This window comes from Oncorhynchus kisutch, linkage group LG6 (genome assembly GCF_002021735.2).
Source record: "Oncorhynchus kisutch isolate 150728-3 linkage group LG6, Okis_V2, whole genome shotgun sequence".
NCBI lineage: Eukaryota > Metazoa > Chordata > Actinopteri > Salmoniformes > Salmonidae > Oncorhynchus > Oncorhynchus kisutch.
The window spans coordinates 64492469-64517714 of record NC_034179.2 but is presented as its reverse complement, the minus strand read 5'-3'; the positions used below and the strand labels follow the sequence as shown (position 1 = coordinate 64517714).

At 44.6% G+C, this 25246-nt stretch overlaps 1 protein-coding gene across 1 annotated transcript; it reads right to left on the bottom strand.

Annotated features, from left to right (window-relative positions):
- Positions 1 to 13829: 13829 nt before the first annotated feature.
- Positions 13830 to 15687, bottom strand: LOC109893200 (3-mercaptopyruvate sulfurtransferase). Its single transcript, XM_020486302.2, has 2 exons — positions 14978 to 15687; positions 13830 to 14782 (listed from the first exon to the last, which is right to left on the bottom strand). The coding sequence occupies exons 1-2, from the start codon at positions 15564 to 15566 to the stop codon at positions 14481 to 14483; spliced, it is 891 nt and encodes a 296-aa protein (XP_020341891.1). The 5' UTR covers positions 15567 to 15687; the 3' UTR covers positions 13830 to 14480.
- Between the last annotated feature and the right edge of the window lie 9559 nt (positions 15688 to 25246).

Sequence of the window (25246 nt, the reverse complement as noted above, 5' to 3'; positions counted from 1 at the left end):
CGATATACAGCTCAGATAATAAAAAATAAAAAAAACATTATTTAAACGTTTGCCAATGCAACATTAACCAGTTAAAAACAGTTATTTAGCAATGAGGTTTGTGCAGTAGGCTATATGCCAAATTCATTGTCCCTGCATATTGGCTATGCTTGAATTGCCCTGCCAATGTTGTTCTTTTCAGAACATTTAAGTGAACATAACAATTGGCTTTTTTTCCCCTTCTGGACTGATCGTCTTCATCTTATGGTCAGTCTGAGGAGAAGGAGGAAGCAACGGTGAGGCTGCTTCACACCCGATTCAACATCCCTCCGCCTTCCTTCCCTTTGTTGATCATGCAATATGGCACCGACAGAGATGGTCGCCTCACTTCGAGTTCTTAGGAAACTATGCAATATATATATCTTTTTTAATGTATTATTTCTTACATGGTTATTCCAGAAAATCTTAACTGTTATTACATATGGCCAGGAAGAACTATCGGATATAAGAGTGGCATCAACTTACCAACAATACGACCAGGAATACGACTTGCCAGCGGATCCTTTGTTCGGACCACCACCCAGGACATTTGATCAAATCCCAGAGGTTGATCCAAAACAACGTTGCCGGAAGAAGTGGAAGACAGAGCGGCCTCCTGGTCAGACTTCGAAGACGTGCACACCACCCACCGCTTCCAAGTATGTTACTCACCAATGTCCAGTCTCTAGACAAAAAGGTGAAAGAAATTAGTGAAAGCGTTGCCCTCCAGAGAGACATCAGAGATTGTAACAATCTCTGTTTCACAGAAACATGGCTCTCTCGGGATATGTTGTTGGAGTCGGTACAGCCACCGGGTTTCTTCATGTGTTGCGCCGACAGAAATAAACATCTCTCTGGGAAGAAGGGCAGGGATGTATGCTTCATGATTAGCGACTCATGGTGTAATCACAACAACATACGGGAACTCAAGTCCTTCTGTTCACCTGACATAGAATTCCTTACAAACAAATGCCGACCATATTATGTCCCAAGAGAATTCTCGTTTGTTATTTTCACAACTGTGTATATCCCCCTTCATGCAGATACCACGATGGCCCCTGAACTTCATTCGACTCTATGTAAACTGGAAACCATATATCCTGAGGCTGCATTTATTGTAGCTGGGGATGTTAACAAAGCAAATTTGAGAGCAAGGCTACCAAAATTCTATCAGCATATTTATTGCAGGACTCGATCGGGCAATACACTGGACCACTGCTACTCTAACTTCCGCGATGCATACAAGGCCCTCTCCCGCCCTCCCTCCGCCCTCCCTTCCCTGACTACAACTACATTTTGCTCCTACCGTCCTATAGGCAGAAACTCAAGCAGGATGTACCCGTGACAAGAATCATTCAGCGCTGGTCTGACCAATCGGAATCCACGCTTCAAGATTGTTTTGATCACGCAGACTGGGAAATGTTCCGGGCAGCCTCAGAAAATCACATCGATTTATACACTGACTCGGTGAGTGAGTTTATAAGGAAGTGCATTGGAGATACAGTGGAATACCCACTGTGACTATTAAAATGTACCCTAATCAGAATCCGTGGATAGATGGCGGCATTCACACAAAACTGAAAGCACGAAACAACACATTTAACCATGGAAAGATGACTGGGAATATGGCCAAATATAAACAGTATAGTTATTCCCTCCACAAGGCAATCAAACAAGAGAAATGTCGGTAAAGGGACAAAGTGGAATCGCAATTCAACGGCTCAGACACGAGAAGTATGTGGCAGGGTCTACAGGCATTTACGGACTACAAAAAGAAAACCAGCCACGTCACGGACATCGGTGTCTTGCATGCAGACAAACTAAACACCTTCTTTGCCCGCTTTGAGGATAATACATTGCCACAGACGCGGCCCGCTAGCAAGGTCTGCGGGCCCCACCTCTCCTTCTCCGTGGCCAACGTGAGTAAGACATTTAAACGTGTTAACCCTCACAAGGCTGTTGGCCCAGACGGCATCCATAGCCATGTCCTCAGAGCATGCGCAGACCAGCTGGCTGGTGTGTTTGCGGACATATTCAATCACTCCCTATCCCAGTCTGCTATCCCCACATGATTCAAGATGGCCACCATTGTTCCTGTACCCAAAAAGGCAAATATAACTGATCTAAATTACTATCGCCCCATAGCACTCACTTCTGTCATCATGAAGTGCTTTGAGAGACTAGTCAAGGATCATATCACCTCCACCTTACCTGCCACCCTAGACCCACTTCAGTTTCCATACCGCCCCAACAGTCCACAGATGACGCAATCTCCATCACACTGCATTATCCCATCTGGACAAGAGGAATACCTGTGTAAGAATGGTGTTGACTACAGCTCAACATTCAACACCATAGTACCGTTCAAGCTCATCATTAAGCTTGAGGCCCTGGGTCTCAAGGTGGTGAAGGTAGGAAAAAACATCTCCACTTTGCTAATCCTCAACACTGGGGCCCCACAAGGGTGCATGCTCAGCCCCCTCCTGTACTCCCTGTTCACCCATGACTGCTGACGAAACAGTAGTGGGCTTGAGGGCACTCGGAGTGTGGTGTCAGGAAAACAACCTCTCACTCAATGTCAACAAACAAAGAAGAAAGTCGTGGACTGCAGGAAACAGCAGAGGGACATCCCTTGTGATGTTAGGGGTGCAAGAGCGCCATCCATGCGTTTTGTATATGTTCTTGGTGCCAAGGAGAGGCCGAGAGTTAACACTTGTTATGCTATGCCGTTGAATGCAAAGCGTAGGTACTTCCTGTGAGCCGGGTGGATCGGTACATGGAAGTAGGCATCTTTTAGCGCCACAATGGTGAAACATTGGCCACAGATAGCATCTTGAAGGGGAGGGTTTTCAAGCACCGGTTGAGAGTTCTCAAGTCCAGGATGGGGTGAAAGCTGCCATCCATCTTGGGGGCCATAGGAAATATACTCCATAGAACCCACTGTGCTATTCTGATGATTCAAGTTGACTGATTGCCTCCCTGCTTGAGAATAATTCAATCTCCAGTTGGAGAGCTTCTCTTTTCATGGGGTAGGCTGTTGTAGTTGACCAAACCCCTCTGATCTGTGGTGGCCGGCATCGGAACTGGAGTATGTACCCCTGTAGTATTGTATCCGACACCCAGGGGAACTCCACAAGCTCCTCCCACGTTGCCCGATGGATGTGGAAGATGTGGAAGGTGTGGCCGTGGCCACACCCATCAGGATGACTGAGGGGGCCCATCCTTCTTCGGAGCAGAGGGACGGTGCTTGTTATGCCGCTGCCTGTGCTGGTGGTGGCACCACTCTGATCTGGAGCCTGTTGACGTGGATGATCAGGGCATGGCTGGTTTGGGGGAGGGCTCAATCAGCCTTTCAAGGAAGGGGAGAACTGAGGTATAAACTGCAATGGTCTCTGGGTAGGGTAACGTGGGGCAGTGTGACTCATGAAAGACTGCCGCTTCGCCGTTTGGCCCAAAATGGCATCCACACCAGGACCAAAAACTTGGCCTGGGGAGATGGGGAGCTCCATAAAGGGTTTCTTCATGGAGGCCTACATATTTGTCTGTGAGAGCCAAAGTGGTTTGCGTGACGAGATAACCATAGACAGGGCTTTGCCATTAGCACGTGAGAATCTCAGCATTTTAGAGGGAGAGGAGTGTGGACACCTGAGTCATTTCAGCCGACAGCTCAGGGTCACCTGAGCAGAGTGGTCGCATTCATGAGATGAGGCACCATGGCCAAGGTCAGGAAGGTGTCCTTTATGTGGTTGTCAGCAGCCGATGAGGTCCCGGAGGACAGCGGGGAGACCTACCAGTGATTTCCTTGTCTGGGAGGACCATGCCTGTACAAATGGGGTCCATGATGGGGTACTGGTCCAGTCCCAACTCCTTGGGAAAAGCCATGAAGGTCCAAGGCTTGCACTGGCTTGAGACATGGAACCTTTAGTTCATCTTAGCCCAAGAATGATGCAGTTCATAGGGGAACTTGGGGCACTGAAGAATGTACACTCTGCCCGGGCTGCTGTTTAGGTAGGTCTGGATTGAAATCCAGAGCTTTCAGAACCCTAGAGAGGAGCTCCTGCATATCAGCTGATGAACAGGGCGCTTCACTCTCAGCCCTCTCTGATCCGTGGTTCGTTGAACCAGAACCGGCCTCAGAGGTCTCTTCATCGAGGTCATTACCAGCAAGGATGGAGATAGGATCCTGATGCTGTCTTAAGTCTTTAACAGAGCCTGTTTGGGCTGAGACAGTGGAGCTGAGAGAACAGAGAGGCTGCCTGGGCCTCCAACCCATCCAAAGTAGGTCCGCTGTCCTTCTTGGACTGCTTGGTAGGCGGGCCCACCGCTGAGGAGGGTTGTGTATGCTTGAAGCCGCTTCCGGAGCCTCTAGCATTTGTCTCATTCATTATAGCTAATCGTGCTTCACAAAGGCATGAGCCGAGAGTAGCACAATGCATGCAGCTGAAAGGGGAATCCACAGCCTGAATCGCATGCTCTAAACCTAGGCACATCATACAGGTAGAATGGGCATCATCTGAAGCCAAGCCAGCATTGCATGTATCGCAGTAGTATGGCATGGATAATCTTCTCCCTGTCTAGACAGAAGCAGAAATACAGATGTGTTTTATAGACCAGATAATCTGTATAACACAAACCTAGGTATGATATGCAAACAACAAATGCTGAAAGGAAGGGTACCAAGGAAATGCCTGGGGTATTCTTAAATGGAAGACTCTTCCTAGAGCTGGCCGCCCGGCCAAACTGAGCAATCGGGGGGGGGAGGGCCTTGGTCAGGGAGGTGACCAAGAACCCAATGGTCACTCTGACAGAGCTCCAGAGTTTTAGCTTTGTCATTATGGGGTATTGTGTGTAGATAGATGACAATACAAACACAAAAAAAACTATTGAATCAATTTTAGAATAAGGCTGTAATGTTACAGAATGTGGGAAAATTGAAGTGGTCTGAATACTTTCTGAATGCACTGTTTATACAAAAGTATGTGGACACCACTTCAAATGAGTGGATTTGGCTATTTCAGCCACACCCATGCTGCCAGGTGTATAAAATTGACCATACAGCCATGCAATCTCCATAGACAAAAATTGGCAGTAGAATGGTCTTACTGAAGAGCTCAGTGACTTTCAACGTGGCACCGTCATAGGTGGCATAGCAGTTCAGATGTCTTTTGTCCTCGTCTTGTCGTGTCCTGTATATATATATATATATTTACAACTTTTTCACATACATTTTATTTTTATTTTCCATCAACTCATCTTCAAAACACTCTCCTGCAACCCGCCTCACCAATGTATATTTATAAAAAAGTATTATTTACCTCAGATCTGTAATCCTCCAAGAAGCTAGCCAGAAACTCCAAGAAGCTAGCCTGAAACTAGCCAGAAGCTAATCCAGAAGCTAGTTCAGAAGCTAGTTAGCTCCTCTACTGGCAAATCGTTAGTATTCAGCTAACCACGGTTTGTGGTCATCAGCTACCCTTTAGCTCGAAAATCTATCGCCAGTTCTGTATGGTGCAGCGCGGCTCGGAACGGAACATACCGGACCAATTTTTCTCTCCATGTCCCTGGATTTCGACTGCTCTCTGGACATTCATACCCGGATCTCACAGCTAGCTAGCTGCTATCCGTGTGACTATCAGCCTTCGTCGATTCCGGAGCAAACATCAATTATTCCGGAGCTAGCAAGCTCCGTCAATCACTCCTGAGTTCCATCAATCACACCTGGGCTGCAGTCACCTATCCGGACCCGTTTTACTGCCTTCGCGGAGCCCCACCGGGCCTTCACAACTGGACTGCCGACGTTATCTACCCGAAGGAGTTATTCGGCTGGCTCCTCCGTCGCGACGTTACCTGAACGCCCATCTGCGGCCTGCTAACCGTTAGCTGTCTTACCGGCTGCTATCTGAATAGACAATCGGACAATTTATTAATTTTTTTATTATTATTATTATGTTTTCTTCTTGGGCCTCTATAACTATATCTATTGTTTTTATTTTTGTTGTTGTTGTGTGATTTGGATTAATCCCCTCTACCACACGGAACCCCACTAATCTACTGACGGAACGCAAGAGGTGGCTAACAACAGACCTCCATCCTATGCTAGCTTGCTACCGATGCCCTGGCTAGCTGTCTAAATCACCAACCAACCTCTCCACTCACCGGACCCTTTTGATCACTTGACTAAGCATGCCTCTCCTTAATGTCAATATGTCTTGTCCATTGCTGTTCTGGTTAGTGTTTATTGGCTTATTTCACTGTAGAGCCTCTAGTCCTGCTCACTATACCTTATCCAACCTATTAGTTCCACCACCCACACATGCAATGACATCTCCTGGTTTCAACGATGTTTCTAGAGACAATATCTCTCTCTTCATCACTCAATACCTAGGTTTACCTCCACTGTATTCACATCCTACCATACATTTGTCTGTACATTATACCTTGATGCTATTTTATCGCCCCCAGAAACCTCCTTTTACTCTATGTTCCAGACGTTCTAGACGACCAATTCTCATAGCTTTTAGCCGTACCCTTATTCTACTCCTCCTATGTTCCTCTGGCGATGTAGAGGTGAATCCAGGCCCTGCAGTGCCTAGCTCCACTCCTATTCCCCAGGCGCTCTCTTTAGACGACTTCTGTAACCGTAATAGCCTTGGTTTCATGCATGTTAACATTAGAAGCCTCCTCCCTAAGTTTGTTCTATTCACTGCTTTAGCACACTCTGCCAACCCGGATGTTCTAGCTGTGTCTGAATCCTGGCTTAGGAAGACCACCAAAAATTCAGACATTTTAATTCCAAACTACAACATTTTCAGACAAGATAGAACTGCCAAAGGGGGCGGTGTTGCAATCTACTGCAAAGATAGCCTGCAGAGTTCTGTCCTACTATCCAGGTCTGTACCCAAACAATTTGAACTTCTACTTTTAAAAATCCACCTCTCTAAAAACAAGTCTCTCACCGTTGCCGCCTGCTATAGACCACCCTCTGCCCCCAGCTGTGCTCTGGACACCATATGTGAACTGATTGCCCCCCATCTATCTTCAGAGTTCGTGCTGCTAGGCGACCTAAACTGGAACATGCTTAACACCCCAGCCATCCTACAATCTAAACTTGATGCCCTCAATCTCACACAAATTATCAATGAACCTACCAGGTACCTCCCCAAAGCCTTAAACACGGGCACCCTCATAGATATCATCCTAACCAACTTCCCCTCTAAATACACCTCTGCTGTCTTCAACCAAGATCTCAGCGATCACTGCCTCATTGCCTGCATCCGTAATGGGTCAGCGGTCAAACGACCTCCACTCATCACTGTAAAACGCTCCCTGAAACACTTCTGCGAGCAGGCCTTTCTAATCGACCTGGCCGGGGTATCCTGGAAGGATATTGATCTCATCCCGTCAGTAGAGGATGCCTGGATATTTTTTTAAAATGCCTTCCTAACCATCTTAAATAAACATGCCCCATTCAAGAAATTTAGAACCAGGAACAGATATAGCCCTTGGTTCTCCCCAGACCTGACTGCCCTTAACCAACACAAAAACATCCTATGGCGTTCTGCATTAGCATCGAACAGCCCCCGTGATATGCAGCTGTTCAGGGAAGCTAGAAACCATTATACACAGGCAGTTAGAAAAGCCAAGGCTAGCTTTTTCAAGCAGAAATTTGCTTCCTGCAACACTAACTCAAAAAAGTTCTGGGACACTGTAAAGTCCATGGAGAATAAGAACACCTCCTCCCAGCTGCCCACTGCACTGAAGATAGGAAACACTGTCACCACTGATAAATCCACCATAATTGAGAATTTCAATAAGCATTTTTCTACGGCTGGCCATGCTTTCCACCTGGCTACTCCTACCCCGGACAACAGCACTGCACCCCCAACAGCAACTCGCCCAAGCCTTCCCCATTTCTCCTTCTCCCAAATCCATTCAGCTGATGTTCTGAAAGAGCTGCAAAATCTGGACCCCTACAAATCAGCCGGGCTAGACAATCTGGACCCTTTCTTTCTAAAATTATCTGCCGAAATTGTTGCCACCCCTATTACTAGCCTGTTCAACCTCTCTTTCGTGTCGTCTGAGATTCCCAAAGATTGGAAAGCAGCTGCGGTCATCCCCCTCTTCAAAGGGGGGGACACTCTTGACCCAAACTGCTACAGACCTATATCTATCCTACCGTGCCTTTCTAAGGTCTTCGAAAGCCAAGTCAACAAACAGATTACCGACCATTTCGAATCTCACCATACCTTCTCTGCTATGCAATCTGGTTTCAGAGCTGGTCATGGGTGCACCTCAGCCACGCTCAAGGTCCTAAACGATATCTTAACCGCCATCGATAAGAAACATTACTGTGCAGCCGTATTCATTGATCTGGCCAAGGCTTTCGACTCTGTCAATCACCATATCCTCATCGGCAGACTCGACAGCCTTGGTTTCTCAAATGATTGCCTCGCCTGGTTCACCAACTACTTCTCTGATAGAGTTCAGTGTGTCAAATCGGAGGGTCTGCTGTCCGGACCTCTGGCAGTCTCTATGGGGGTGCCACAGGGTTCAATTCTTGGACCGACTCTCTTCTCTGTATACATCAATGAGGTCGCTCTTGCTGCTGGTGAGTCCCTGATCCACCTCTACGCAGACGACACCATTCTGTATACTTCCGGCCCTTCTTTGGACACTGTGTTAACAACCCTCCAGGCAAGCTTCAATGCCATACAACTCTCCTTCCGTGGCCTCCAATTGCTCTTAAATACAAGTAAAACTAAATGCATGCTCTTCAACCGATCGCTACCTGCACCTACCCGCCTGTCCAACATCACTACTCTGGACGGCTCTGACTTAGAATACGTGGACAACTACAAATACTTAGGTGTCTGGTTAGACTGTAAACTCTCCTTCCAGACCCATATCAAACATCTCCAATCCAAAGTTAAATCTAGAATTGGCTTCCTATTTCGCAACAAAGCATCCTTCACTCATGCTGCCAAACATACCCATGTAAAACTGACCATCCTACCAATCCTCGACTTTGGCGATGTCATTTACAAAATAGCCTCCAATACCCTACTCAACAAATTGGATGCAGTCTATCACAGTGCAATCCGTTTTATCACCAAAGCCCCATATACTACCCACCATTGTGACCTGTACGCTCTCGTTGGCTGGCCCTCGCTTCATACTCGTCGCCAAACCCACTGGCTCCATGTCATCTACAAGACCCTGCTAGGTAAAGTCCCCCCTTATCTCAGCTCGCTGGTCACCATAGCATCTCCCACCTGTAGCACACGCTCCAGCAGGTATATCTCTCTAGTCACCCCCAAAACCAATTCTTTCTTTGGCCGCCTCTCCTTCCAGTTCTCTGCTGCCAATGACTGGAACGAACTACAAAAATCTCTGAAACTGGAAACACTTATCTCCCTCACTAGCTTTAAGCACCAACTGTCAGAGCAGCTCACAGATTACTGCACCTGTACATAGCCCACCTATAATTTAGCCCAAACAACTACCTCTTTCCCAACTGTATTTCATTTTTAATTTATTTATTTATTTTGCTCCTTTTCACCCCATTATTTTTATTTCTACTTTGCACATTCTTCCATTGCAAAACTACCATTCCAGTATTTTACTTGCTATATTGTATTTACTTTGCCATCATGGCCTTTTTTGCCTTTACCTCCCTTCTCACCTCATTTGCTCACATTGTATATAGACTTGTTTATACTGCATTATTGACTGTATGTTTGTTTTTACTCCATGTGTAACTCTGTGTCGTTTTATCTGTCGAACTGCTTTGCTTTATCTTGGCCAGGTCGCAATTGTAAATGAGAACTTGTTCTCAACTTGCCTACCTGGTTAAATAAAGGTAAAATAAATAAATAAATAAATAGGATGCTACATTTCCAAAAAGTCAGTTCGTAAAATGTCTTCCCTGCTAGAGCTGCCGTTATTGTCAAGTGGAAATGTTTAGGAGCAACAACGACTCAGCCACAAGCTCACAGAATGCTGAAGCGCATAGCGTGTAAAAATTGTCTTTCCTCGGTTGCAAACTGCCTCTGGAAGCAACGTCAGCAGAAGAACTGTTCATCGAGAGCTTCATGAAATGGGTTTCCATGGCCGAGCAGCCACACACAAGACTAAGATCACCATGCACAATGCCAAGTGTCGACAGGAGTGATGTCAAGCTCGCCGCCATTGGACTCTGGAGCAGTGGAAATGTGTTCTTGGAGTGAAGAATGATGCTTCACCATCGGGCAGTCCGACGGACGAATCTGGGTTTTGGAGGATCACATGAGAACGCTACCTGCACAAATGTATAGTAACAACTGTAAAGTTTGGTGGAGGAGCAATAATGGTCTGGGGAAGTTTTTCATGGTATGGGACCCTATGTACCAGTGTAGGAAAATCTTAATGCTACAGCATACAATGACATTCTAGATGATTCTGTGCTCCAACTTTGTGGCAACAGTTTAGAGATGGCCCTTTCCTGTTTCACCATGACAGTACCCCCGTGCACAAAGCGAGGTCCATACAGAAATGGTTTGTTGAGATCGGTGTGGAAGAACTTGACTGGCCTGCACAGAGCCCTGACCTCAACCCTATCGAACACCTTTGGGATGAATTGAAACACAGACCTTGAGCCAGGCCTAATTGCCTAACATTGAGGCTGAATGGAAACAAGTCCCTGCAGCAATGTTACAACATCTATTGCAAAGCCTTCCCAGAAGAGTGGAGGCTGTTATAGCAGCAAAGGGGGGACCAAACTCCATATTAATGGCCATGATTTTGTTATGAGATTTTTGATGAGCAGGTGTCCATATACTTTTGGTCATGCAGCATATCTCTACTCATTCTGCCGCCAGCTGGAAGGATATCCCACTGAATGACTACCATAGTCCCTCAAGTGAAATTGAACAACTTATACCATGGCATTTTTTAATACTGGTTTCTGATTTGCTTATAGGGTATTCTGCATATTTAAGTGATAATGGCCGAGAAGCCGTTGTTTGGAGGATATATTGGGACGGGTGTTATTAGGCCCGAGACAAAGTCGAGGGCGGCCAAACCATGGCAATATATCCTACAAACACTGGTTTCGAGGGCATTATCACTTTAATACAATGGGTTACCAACATAATCAAATAATAATTGACATATATTCATTAAAAAAATTATTTTGATGAATTTATTCAGACTATTTCATCTTTCCACGAGATGTAGTGCGGACACAAATCTAGGATTTGGTCGTTCGTTCTATCGGTTCGGTTGCTAGAGACGCAGCCTAGTCGTTCAGTCTTTTTGTTCTGTATCTATGGATGAGACCCAGTCGTTTGTTCTCAATGTTCCATTGCCATACTGGCTGGCAACATTCTTATCCCTTCCTTAAAAATGTGCTCACTCGTCAGAACACTGTTGTTCAGAGTGGAGGAGCTAGCCAACAACACAGCTAACACAATCTCTTCAAACTGAAGCTGGAAAGACTGCAAACTAACTGAACTTCGTTTAGTTTCTTTGTACAGTACCAGTCAAAAGTTTAAGCACACCTACTCATTCAAGGATTTTTTTACTATTTTCTATATTGTAGAATAATGGTAAAGACAAACTATGAAATAACACATATGGAATCATGTAGTAACCAAAAAAGTGTGAAACAAATCAAAATATATTTAATATTTTAGATTCTTCAAAGTAGCCACCCTTTCCTTGATGACAGCTTTGCACACTCTTGGCATTCTCTCAACCAGCTTCACCTGGAATGCTTTTCCAACAGTCTTGAAGGAGTTCCCACATATGCTGAGCACTTGTTGGCTGCTTTTACTTCACTCTGCGGTCCAACTCATCCCAAACCATCTCAATTGGGTTGAGGTCGGGTGATTGTGGAGGCCAGGTCATCTGATACAGCACTCCATCACTCTCCTTCTTGATCAAATAGCCCTTACACAGCCTAGAGGTGTGTTGGGTCATTGTCCTGTTGAAAAACAAATGATAGTCCCACTAAGTGCCAACTAGATGTGATGGCGTATCGCCGCAGAATACTATGGTGTGGTAGCTATGCTGGTTAAGTGTGCCTTGAGTTCATGGCCAGAAACTCAGGCCTCCCACTCCTCTTTCTATTCTGGTGAGAGCCAGTCTGCGCTGCTCTGTGAAGGGAGTAGTACACAGCGTTGTACGAGATCTTCAGTGTCTTGGTAATTTCTCGCAAGGAATAGCCTTAATTTGTCAGAACAAGAATAGACTGACGAGTTTCAGAAGAAAGTCTTTGTTTCTGGCCATTTTGAGCCTGTAATCGAACCCACAAATGCTAATACTCAACTAGTCTAAAGAATGCCAATTTTATTGCTTCTTTCATTAGAACAACAGTTTTCAGCTGTGCTATCATAATTGCAAAAGGGTTTTCTAATGATCAATTAGCCTTTTAAAATTATAAACACAATTGTGCCATTGGAACACACGAGTGATGGTTTCTGATAATGGGCATCTGTACGCCTATGTAAACTCAGCAAAAAAAGAAACGTCCCTTTTCAGGACCCTGTCTTTCATAGATAATTCGTAATAATCCAAATAACATCACAGATCTTCATTGTAAAGGGTTTAAACACTGTTTCCCATGCCTGCTCAATGAACCATAAACAATTAATGAACATGCACCTGTGGAACGGTCGTTAAGACACTAACAGCATACAGACGGAAGGCAATTACGGTCACAGTAATGAAAACTTATGACACTAAAGAGGCCTTTCTACTGACTGAAAAACACCAAAAGAAATATGCCCAGGGTCCCTGCTCATCTGGGTGAACGTGCATTAGGCATGCTGCAAGGAGGCATGAGGACTGCAGATGTGGCCAGGGCAATAAATTGTAATGTCCGTACTGTGAGACGCCTAAGACAGCGCTACAGGGATACAGAACGGACAGCTGATCGTCCTCGCAGTGGCAGACCACGTGTAACAACACCTGCACAGGTTCAGTACATTCGAACATCACACCTGCTTGACAGGTACAGGATGGCAACAACCACTGCCCGAGTTACACCAGGAACGCACAATCCCTCCATCAGTGCTCAGACTGTCCGCAATAGGCTGAGAGAGGCTGGACTGAGGGCTTGTAGGCCTGTTGTAATGCAGGTACTCACCAGACATCACTGACAACAATGTCGCCTATGGGCACAAACGCACCATCGCTGGACCAGACAGGACTGGCAAAAAGTGCTCTTCACTGACGAGTTACGGTTTTGTCTCACCAGGGGTGATGGTCGGATTCGTGTTTATCGTCGAAGGAATGAGCGTTACACCGAGGCCTGTACTCTGGAGCGGGATCGATTTGGAGGGTCCTTCATGGTCTGGGGCAGTGTGTCACAGGATCATCGGACTGAGCTTGTTGTCATTGCAGGCAATCTCAACGCTGTGGGAAGACATCCTCCTCCCTCATGTGGTACCCTTCCTGCAGGCTCATCCTGACATGACCCTCAAGCATGACAATGCCACCAGCCATACTGCTCGTTCTGTGCGTGTTTTCCTGCAAGACAGGAATGTCAGTGTTCTGCCATGGCAAGTGAAGAGCCCGGATCTCAAACCCATTGAGCACGCCTGGGACCTGTTGGATTGGAGGGTGAGGGCTAGGGCCATTCCCCCCAGAAATGTCCGGGAACTTGCAGGTTCTTTGGTGGAAGAGTGCGGTAACATCTCACAGCAAGAACTGGCAAATCTGGTGCAGTCCATGAGGAGGAGATGCACTGCAGTACTTAATGCAGCTAGTGGCCACACCAGATACTGACTGTTACTTTGGATTTTGAAAAAAATACAATACAGATTACTTTGTACAGTAGATGGCGTATTTTTATTGTACAAATTAAACTAAAAGTGACATCCTGCAATCAAACTGACAGAAACTTCTGTTAATACTAAAACCGAACTGCACTTAGAAAAACCCCTTCACATTTCGTGGGTCTACATCTCATAACAAGGTCACACCAAGGCAACTACAACTCCATGAAAATGACGTTTTCCTTACATTTTCATGGTGCATTAAGAGCAAGTTTCATTATTTTAAAAGCCCCTTACAAAATGTCTGGCAGTCGCAACATCTACAAGACAATGTTGCCAGGCTGCAATCCCCTAAGTAGAAGCATACAACTCAACCATAGTCCAATTCTAACCCGAATACCTCAAACATTCCATCCTTCTAATCTTTATTAATAGATTCAAATAGCATAGTTTGTAACACCTTTATTGGACATCTTGAATATAAACATAGGCATACTGTATTCATGGACTCTTGAACGGTGACCTCTTTCGCAATGACACATTCATCCAACTCAGCAAAAATCTTCAGTCAAAATCAGTAAAAACCTCCATATTTTGTGCAATCTGTAGCTTCCTTTGTGATTCATAGTGTCCCCTCCCTGCTTTTAATCAGCAACTCATTCAACAGTATTTTCCTTAATGCTCATCTCTACTCGTCTCTCCACATCACACTTGCTTCCCCTTGCCCTCAGAGATGACATGCTCCGGGGCAGCCCTTTTGAACCATTCAGACCATGACCCGTCATACACAGACACTGACCCTGAATGTCCCAGCAGGTGAGCAGCCAGAACCACGTGGCATGCAGTGACCCCTGACCCACAGGTTACCCAGAAAGGTTTCTCCAAGTCCACCCCTGACTCCTGGAACATTTTTGTCAGCACTTCAAGCTCCAACTCCTTGCCTGAGGCATCCATGAACTTGGCAAAAGGCATGTTGATAGTACCAGGAATGTGGCCAGGTTCAATGTCTGTAAAAAATAAGGAGAGCAATAAAGAGAGGGGGATAGAGAAAGAGGGAAGGTGAGATTTTATTTAAAAAAAATAATTGGGCAAAATATGATGTCCTAACATTTAAAAAATCATATTAGCTAAAATGTATAATAACATCAAATGTAATCAATTATAGGAGGCCAAAATAAATCTTTGCATATGCTCCCACTGACCATCTCTTGGTTCTGGTTCGGTTCCCCGGAACCTGCCGGCGGATCTTGCGTCAATCACTTGCACCTGTTTCGTCTCGATGTTTTTCAGCACATCTTCATACGACTTGACCCAAGAATGATTGGCGGTCGCCTTGAAGTCCGCACGTTCTGGCTTGGTGTATTCTGCAGTGACCGGATGCCCTTCGGCCAGCCAATTCTTCATACCCCCGTCCAAGACCGATACAGAATTGTGCCCAAATAATCGGAACATCCACCACACTCGGGGTGCGCTGTATGACCCAAAATCGCTGGTATCGTACACTACTACATGTGTATCGTTTCCTATACCTAAACCCCCCACATACTCTGCAAAGTAGTTTGCAGTTGGGAGCATATGGTCCATCGAGGAAGTTTTGTCAGAGCATTTGTCAATATCAAAGAACGAAGTTCCAGGTATGTGCTGTTGGTTAAATTCCGCATTTGCATCGCGTTTTAATTTCGCTAGATACCAAGACGTATCCAGAATTCGAAGATTCGGTCCAATAAGGTTGCTTTTTATCGCATCTGCAAGCCATTTGGCTGAAACAAGCGCCCGGGTTTGCGCCGCCATGATTATCCTTATCTTGGACTCTGAATCAGGGTTGCCAGGTCTTAGTCAAAATCCGACTAATGACGACTCAAAACCTGTATTATTGACGACTCAAAACCCGCTCATAAGGCCTGAAAAGTAGTCCCAGGAAGAAGGGAGTTGCCACATTTAGCCAATAAACGCATTTCCCCCACAACGTTATCGAGCGAAGAAGGAATATCGATTTAACTTCTAAAAACTTCAGAAGCAAAATTCGGTTTTCCATCAAAATAATAATACTTGCAAAATAATTTGACTAATAAAGAATTGGAATATGTCGCAAGAGAAAATATAATGCGCCTTTTTACACTTTTCTGACAATTGTGCCATTATTACAGTACCAGTAAAAGGTTTTGCTATCAATGATACCTTTGTATATTTTCATATACATTACCACTGTAAAGTTTGGACACACCTACTCATTCAAGGGTTTTTCTAGATTTTACTATTTTCTAGGTTGTAGTTTATAGTTTTGACGTCTTCACTATTATTCTAACACATATGGAATCATGGAGTAACCAAAAAAGTGTGAAACAAATCAAAATATATTTTATATTGAGATTCTTCAAAGTAGCCACCCTTTGCCTTGATGATAGCTTTGCACACGTCTTCACTATTATTCTACAATGTAGAAAAGATTTTAAAAATAGTGAAAACCCAGTGGTGGCCCGTCAGGGCCAGCAAGGCCTTCTGTGCTGGCCTAAACATCATCAGAATATATATATTTTTTAAAATATATTTTCCCACAAATATGTATTAAATTATTCCCCAGAGTAAGAGTTATACTCTTTATTTCATAGCTTTCCTCTTGGTTGCACTGCTTCCAGCCCCAGGTTGAGATTTGGAGGGCTGGTGTTTATGTTAGATATTTTATCCAATCATATTCAGCCATCATGTGTTGCCAGGGATCTAAAATCTGCCCTCAGGCCTTCAGAATCAACAGTGCGGGCGCTTGTAGCTTAAAGTGAATGGAAATGAACATTTAGTGTCAACCAATCAGCTTTAGAGTTACACAGGAGCCAGCTAGCAGGCGTAGTGCGTGCACGTCTTTTGATTGGATTACCAATATTGAGAGGCAGGTCCTATATGGGCAGGTCTATGCAGAACCTCAGAACTAGGAAACTGAATTTGATAAACAAATTAATTTGCGTACTACTAAGCTGTTTTTTCAACCCACAATGGCGGAAGGAGAAGATATCGATTTGGTCGAGGATATAATTATAACGCCATTCTCAAGACAAACTTTTCAAGAAAAGTTAGACATTGTCAGGAGAGGTCGCCCGACGCCAACGCTACAAAGCCAGTCACAGGCGGGAAAGGGGTTCGTTCGCCACTTTCAAAGTTACGAGCGCTATCAATGGCTCACAGGCTCCGAGAAGCACTGCAAACTGTACTGCTGGGAATGCCTATTATTTGCAAGTGATCGATTTGGTGTTTGGAGCCACACAGGCTTTGCAAACTTGAGTTGTCTAACCAAGGCAGCAACGAGACACCAAAGTACGGCTGGGCACTTACAAGCAATGGTGCTTTTGAAAACTTTTGGGGACACCCGAGTGGATCTACAGCTCAACGAACAAGCGCGCAGGGCAACGGGAGCTGCACAATGAAAAGGTATTGTACTCTTCCCCTGCAATTCTCTGAATAAAAATGTCAATTTCAAGGTGACGCAACGCCTGGTTATACTGCGTTTCTGTCTAAATGTATAGTGTCTAGAGCCATGGCATCATAATGATGGTAATAAGAGCTGGATTAATTCGGGTGGGACTGTGTAGGACCTCACTGAAGGCCCAGGCCCACGTCACGCCACTCGGAAAACCCCTGGAATGAGTAAGTGTGTCCAAAGTTTTGACTGCTGTATGTGCCAGATATAAAATGAAAGAGGCAAGATGTAAAATGAACAATTTAGCAGCTTGCTTAATTCAAGTTGACAGTAATTTACTCAACATGAATAGTGAGGTGATTTCAAGGTGAGAAATGCTTCTGTTGCCCAATTATAGGCTACTGAGGATGGGATCGTAATTTCAATAACTGAATCAAATATAATATGGATATGAACTGAATAGGCCTATGCTTGTCAACAACAGCCAGTTTAAAAAAAACAAAACATTTAAAATCTGTAGATTTTAACAGCTGATCGGCAATTGCGGACCATGATCACAATTGATAACTTCCAATTTCATGAACTAAACATGGACATTAATAATTAAACATTTTATTTTTGTATTTCACCTTTATTTAACCAAGGCCAGTTGAGAACAAGTTCTCATTTACAACTGCGACCTGGCCAAGATAAAGCAAAGCAGTGTGACAAAAACAACAACACAGAGTTACACATAAACAAACGTACAATCAATAACACAATAGACAAATCTATGTACAGTCTGTGCAAATGTAGAAGAGTAGGGAGGCAAGGCAATAAATAGGCCGTAGAGGCGAAATAATTACAATTTAGCATTAACACTTTTGTGATAGATGTGCAGATGATGACGCACAAGTAGAGATACTGGGGTGCAAAAGAGCAAGATGATAAATAACAATATGGGGATGAGGTGTGCTATTTACAGATTGGCTGTGTACAGGTACAGTGATCGGTAATCTGCTCTGATAGCTGATGCTTAAAGTTTGTGAGGGAGATATAATTTCACCAGCTTCAGTGATAAAAAAAAACTGTTCTTTCCAGTCATTGGCAGCAGAGAACTGGAAGGAAAGGCGGCCAAAGTAAGTGTTGGCTTTGGGGATGACCAGTGAAATATACCTGCTGGAGCATGTGCTACGGGTGGGTGTTGCTAAGGTGACCAGTGAGCTGAGATAAGGCGGGGCTTTACCTAGCAAAGACTTATAGATGACCTGGAGCCAGTGGGTTTGGCGACATATAAGTAGTGAGGGCCAGCCAAAGAGAGCATACAGGTCGCAGTGGTCACAGCACTGTGATAGACTACATCCAGTTTATTGAGAAGAGTGTTGGAGGCTGATTTATAAATGACATCGCCGAAGTCAAGGATCGGTAGGATAGTTAGTTTTACGAGGGTATGTTTGGCAGCATGAGTGAAGGATGCTTTGTTGCAAAATAGGAAGCCGATTCTAGATTTAATTTTGGATTGGAAATGCTTAATGTGAGTCTGGAAAGAGAGTTTACAGTCTAACCAGACACCTAGGTATTTGTAGTTGTCCACATATACTAAGTCAGAACCGTCCAGAGTAGTGATGCTAGTCGGACGGGCAGGTGTGGGCAGCAATCGGTTGAAGAGCATACATTTAGTTTTGCTTGCATTTAAGAGCAGTTGGAGGCCACGGAAGGAGTGTTGAATGCCATTGAAGCTCGTCTGGAGGTTTGTTAACAGTGTCCAAAGAAGTGCCAGATGTATACAGAATGGTGTCGTCTGCGTAGAGGTGGATCAGAGAATCCCCAGCATCAAGAGCGACATTATTGATATATATATATACAGAGAAAAGAGTCGGCCCGGGAATTGAACCCTGTGGCACCCCCATAGAGACTGCCAGAGGTCCGGACAACAGGCCCTCCAATTTGACACAATGAACTCTGTCTGAGAAGTAGTTGGTAAACCAGGTGAGGCAGTCATTTGAGAAACCAAGGCTGTTGAGTCTGCCGATAAGAATGCGGTGATTGGTGGTGGTTATGATATCGTTTAGGACCTTGAGCGTGGCTGAGGTGCACCTATGACTAGCTCGGAAACCAGATTGCATAGTGGAGAAGGTACGGTGGGATTCGAAATGGTCAGCGATCTGTTTGGTAACTTGGCTTTCAAAGATTTCAAAGATTTTAGAAGGCAAGGCAGGATGGATATAGGTCTATAACAGTTTGGGTCTAGAGTGTCTCCCCATTTTGAAAAGGGGGATGACCACGGCAGCTTTCCAATCTTTGGGGAACTCGGACGATATGAGAGGTGGAACAGGCTAGTAATAGGGGTTGCAACAGTTTCGGCGGATAATTTCAGGAAGAGAGGGTCCAGATTATCTAGCCCAGCTGATTTGTAGGGATCCAGATATTTCAGCCCTTTCATAACATCAGCTATCTGGATTTGGGTGAAGGAGAAGCGGGAGGTGAACTTTGGCAAGTTTCTGCAGGTGGTGCTGAGCTGTTGGCCGGGGTAGGGGTAGCCAGGTGGAAAGCAAGGCCAGCCCATAGAAAAAGACTTATTGATATTATCGATTATCGTAGATTTATCAGTGGTGACAGTGTTTCCTAGCCTCAGTGCAGTGGGCAGCTGGGAGAAGGTTCTCTTGTTCTACATGGACATTAGTGTCCCAAAACGTTTTGGAATTAGTGCCACAGGATGCAAATTTCTGTTTGAAAAAGCTTGCCTTAGCTTTCCTAACTGACTGAGTATATGGTTCCTGACTTCCCTGAAAAGTTGCATATCGTGGGGGCTATTCGATGCTAATGCAGAACGCCACAGGATGTTTTTGTGCTGGTTAAGGGCAGTCGAGTCTTCGATGAACCAAAGGCTATATCTCTTCTTAGTTCTTAGTTTTTTGAATAGGGCATGCTTATTTAAGATGGCGAGGAAAGCACTTTTAAAGAGCAACCAGGCATCCTCTACTGACGAGATGAGGTAAATATCCTTCCAGGAAACCCGGACCAGGTCGATTAGAAAGGCCTGCTAGCTGAAGTGTTTTAGGGAGCATTTGACAATGATGAGGGGTGGTCGTTTGACCACGGACCCATTCCGCACGCAGGCAATGTGGCAGGGATTGCTGTATCCTGGTTGAAGACAGCAGAGGTGTATTTAGAGGGCAAATGGTCAGGATGATATCTAAGAGGGTACCCATGGTTACGGATTTAGGGTTGTACCTGGTAGGTTCCTTAATAATTTGTGTGAGATTGAGAGCATCTATCTTAGATTGTAGGACGGCCGGGGTGTTAAGCATATCCCAATTTAGGTCACCTAACAGTAGGAACTCTGAAGATAGTTGGGGGAGCAATCAATTCACATATGGTGTCCAGGGCACAGCTGGAGGCTGAAGGCGTTCTATAACAAGCGGCAATTATGAGAGACTTGTTTCTGGAAAGGTGGATTTTTAAAAGTAGAAGCTCGAATTGTTTGGGCACCGACCTGGATAGTATGACAGAACTCTGCAGGCTATCTCTGCAGTAGATTACAACTCCGCCCCATTTGGCAGTTCTATCTTGTCGGAAGATGTTATAGTTAGGGATGGAAATTTCAGGATTTTTGGTGGCCTTCCTAAGCCATGATTCAGACACGGCTAGGACATCAGGGTTGGAGTGTCCTAAAGCAGTGAATAAAACAAACTTAGGGAGGAGGCTTCTAATGTTAACATGCATGAAACCAAGGCTTTTACTGTTACAGAAGTCAACAAATGAGAGTGCCTGGGGAATGGGAGTGGTACTGGGGTCTGTAGGGCCTAGGTTAACCTCTACATCACCAGAGGAACAGAGGAGGAGTAGGATAAAGGTACAGCTAAAGGCTATAAGAACTGGTCGTCTAGTGCATTTGGAACAGAGAGTAAAAAGGAGCAGATTTCTGGCCACAAAAGAATAGATTCAAGGCATAATGTACACATAAGGGTATGGTAGGATGTGAGTACAGTGGAGGTAAACCTAGGCGTTGAGTAACGATGAGAGAGGTTTTGTCTCTAGAGGCACCAGTTAAGCCAGGTGAGTTCACCGCATGTGTAGGGGGTGGAACAAAAGGGCTATCTAAGGCATATTGGGCAGGGCTAGGGGCTCTACAGTGAAATAAGACAATAATCACTAACCAAAACAGCAATATACAAGGCATATTAACATTCGGGAGAGGCATGTGTAGCCAAGTGATCATAGGGTCCAATGAGTAGCACAAGATGAGTCAGGGAGACAATTTCGTAGTCGCTGCTATGCTAGGCGAGCTGGAGACACAGTGATTCAGACAGCTAGCGGGCCGGGGCTAGCAGATGGGCATCCGGCGACGTTGCAACAGAAGAGCCTGTTGAGACCACTTCGGACGGTTACGTCGGCAGACCAGTCGTGATGGATTGGCGGGGCTCTGTGTCGGCAGGGAAGGGTCCAGGCCAATTGGCAAAGTAATTGTCTGGTGGACATCTTTGGCTAGCTGGGAGACGGGCCTAGCTCGAGGCTAGCTCCAGGCTAACTGGTGCTTGCTTTGGGACAGAGACGTTAGCCAGGAGTAGCCACTCCGATAGCAGCTAGCTAGCTGCGATGATCTGGTGTAAAGGTTCAGAGCTTGTGGTAGGAATCCGGAGTTGTGGTGGAGAAAAAGCAGTCCGATATGCTCTGGGTTGATATCGCGCTGTGCAGACTGGCAGGAATTGACCGGGTTGAGGCTGGCTAATGTCCGTGTTAATGGTGAGGACCGCTAGCAGTGTCTAACTGACTACTAGCTAGTTAGCTGGCTAGCTGCTGAAGGGGGTTCCGGTTCCGGTAAAGTATAAAAATAGCAGATCCTTATCTCATTGGGTGAGACTGGTTGCAGGAGAGTATATTCGGTCCGTAGATGGAAAGTGAGATTAAAATATATACTTAGAAAACGATATATACACGGAACGGGACAAGACAAAACACACGTCCTATGCCATCTTGGAACAAGATCTAATAACACAAGTCTACAACAACAATAAACTCAAGTTATAGGCTATTGATTAAATCAGTTTGCCAACTCAAGGTAGGCTACATTTGCAGTGATTCCAGTGATATTGTAATTATATTTATATTTTATATTTATATTTAACATATTTATGTATAAAATGGTAGGCTACAGTAGCATACATAGGCATGTAAATGAATAGGCTAATTGATGACTAATAGATGCAGTGTGTCATTGTCACTTTCATTGTGGACTTTTCCCAGTTCCATAACTTCCATTTCAAATGTCCACTTAGCGCTCGAGACCCAAGAGCTGAGCTGGCATAAAATCCTTCACTTGATATGGTTTTCAATAAGCAACGTCGACATAAGAATGCAGTTTAAACCACCCCCGAGCGAATTTATCTAATGTGCTCTAGAGCTCTTAAAGTAGTTTTCCTGTGCTTTGTCATCATTATTTGTTGATGCACATCAGTTTTAGCACGTTAATGTTTTATGGAAAAGAGGTTGGAAATAGGTGTCTCCATGACGTGTACTCTTGCTGCTCTTTCCCCACCACTCTCACTCACTCACTCACTCACTCACTCACTCACTCACTCACTCACTCACTCACTCACTCAGAAATAGGCTCCCTCACTGCCTGATAGTCAGCAGCAGCAGGTCACAGTAAAATGTATATTTTTAATAAATTGCCATGGTGGCCAAAACCCAGCAACTAGTGACCAATACATTTTCACCAGCGGCATCCTTTTCAAAGTTGCCTAATTTTACAGGAAAACTAGGAACATGGCAACCCTTCTCTGAACTATTATGCAATTTGATACATGCACTGATGCCAGTATGAGCCTTCATTGGCTTTCATTGGCACTTCATTCTGTAGGTCATTTGTAGAACTGTAAACGTGTACAATTTTGATTTCAAGTCTGTTGTTCTACTTTTTCCACACAAATATGACACCGGATAGATCATGATTTTCAGTTATTTATCAAAATCTGCACATTTCTTGGAAAAATAACATTATGCAATATTGCATGTTTAGTGTTATTTCTGACCCATTTTATGCAGGCAACTTCACTTCCACCCCTGCATGTCCAACAAATCACCCGTAGAGGGAGTCCCTGTGTATAATATCACTTTTCTTCTATTGTTATACATACAATTAGTTGTTTATTAGGATCCCCATTAGCCGCTGCAAAAGCATCAGCTACTCTTCCTGGGGTCCACATGAAACATGGCATACTACCAAGTACAGAACATTTTTAGTCAAGGACTGAAATAGGCTATGGCCTACATATCAGTACATACACACACTATGTAGGTCTAATTCATAGTACAGTGCAAATTACAGTACAAGATATCTAAAAAGACTGTCTCTTCACAGTCCCCTTTGTGCAGGAAGGTGTTCTTTTATAAAAAATAAAATATTGTTAGCTTGAGTTACCTAGGGTGGCAGAGAGTTCCATGTAGTCATGTCTCTATTTAATACTGTGTTTCTCAGCCTCTGTTCTGGACCTGGGGACTTTAAGGAGACCTCTGGTTGCATGTTTTGTGTTGTACCGATGACTACTAGAACTGTGTGCCAACTGCTTGAACAGACAGTTCGGTACCTTCAACACATCAATACCTTGCACAAAGACTAAAAGTGATGCAATCAATATCTCCTCAACTTTGAGCCAGGAGAGACTGAAATGCATGTTACTGACACTTTCCCCCCGTGTACATCTAAGTGCGATATGTACTGCATTGTTCAGGACCAACTGCAATTTACCTACAGTGCATTCTGAAAGTATTCAGACCCGTTGGCTTTTTCCACATTTTGTTACGTCACAGCCTTATTCTAAAATTGTTTAAATTGTTTTGCCCCCCCCCCCCCCATCAATTTACACACAGTACCCCATAATGACAAAGCAAAAAAAAACATTTTATTTTAGCACATTTATAAAAATTGAAAAATCACATTCAGACCCTTTACTCTGAACTTTGTTGAAGCACCTTTGGCAGCGATTACAGCCTCGAGTCTTTTGGGGTATGACAGTACAAGCTTGGCACACCTGTATTTTGGGAGTTTCTCCCATTCTTCTCTGCAGAACCTCTCAAGCTCTGTCAGGTTGGATGGGGAGTGTTGCAGCACAGCTATTATCAGGTCTTTAAAGAGATGTTCGATTGGGTTCAAGTCTGGGCTCTGGCTGGGCCTCTCAAGGACATTCAAAGACTTATCCCATAGCCACTCTTGCATTGTCTTGGCTGTGTGCTTAGGGTTGTTTTCCTGTTGGAAGGTGAACCTTTGCCCCAGTCTTAGGTCCTGAGCGCTCTGGAGAAGATTTTCATCAAGGATCTCTCTGTATTTTGTTCCGTTCATCTTTCCCTCGAACCTGACCAGTCTCCCATTCCCTGCCGCTGAAAAATATCCCCACGGCATTATGCTGCCATCACCATGCTTCACCGTAGGGATGATACCAGGTTTCCTCAAGATTCAGGCCAAAGAGTTAAATCTTAGTTTCATAAGACCAGAGCATCTTGCTTCTCATGGTCTGAGTCCTTTTAGGTGCCTTGTTTGCAAACTCCAAGCGGGCTATCATGTTCCTTTTACTGAGGAGTGCCTTCTACTTGGCCATTCTACCATAAAGGTTCTCCCTTCTTCACAGAGCAACTCTAGAACTCTATCAGAGTATCCATTGTGTTCTTGGTCATCTCTCCGACGAAGGCCCTTCTCCCCCGATTGCTGGGCGGCCAGCTCTAGGAAGATGCTTGGTAGTTCCAAACTTCTTCCATTTAAGAATGATGGAGGCCACTGTGACCTTCAATGCTGCAGACATTTCTTTGGTACCCTTCCTTTCAGCATTTGTAGTTTGCATATCATACCTAAGTTTGCTAATCTTGTCAACAAAAAAAAGTTATTGAAGTGGTTGGCAATATCAAAGGGTTTTGTTATGAACAAGCCATCTGCCTCAATGACGGATGGAGCAAAGTTAGCTTTTTGTCTATAATTTAATTTGAAGTACTCCAGAGGTTTTTACTATCATTCTTTTATATATCATTAATCTTTCTTCCATAGTCTAGTTTATTTTTGTTTAGTTATGTGATTTCTCAATTTACTGTA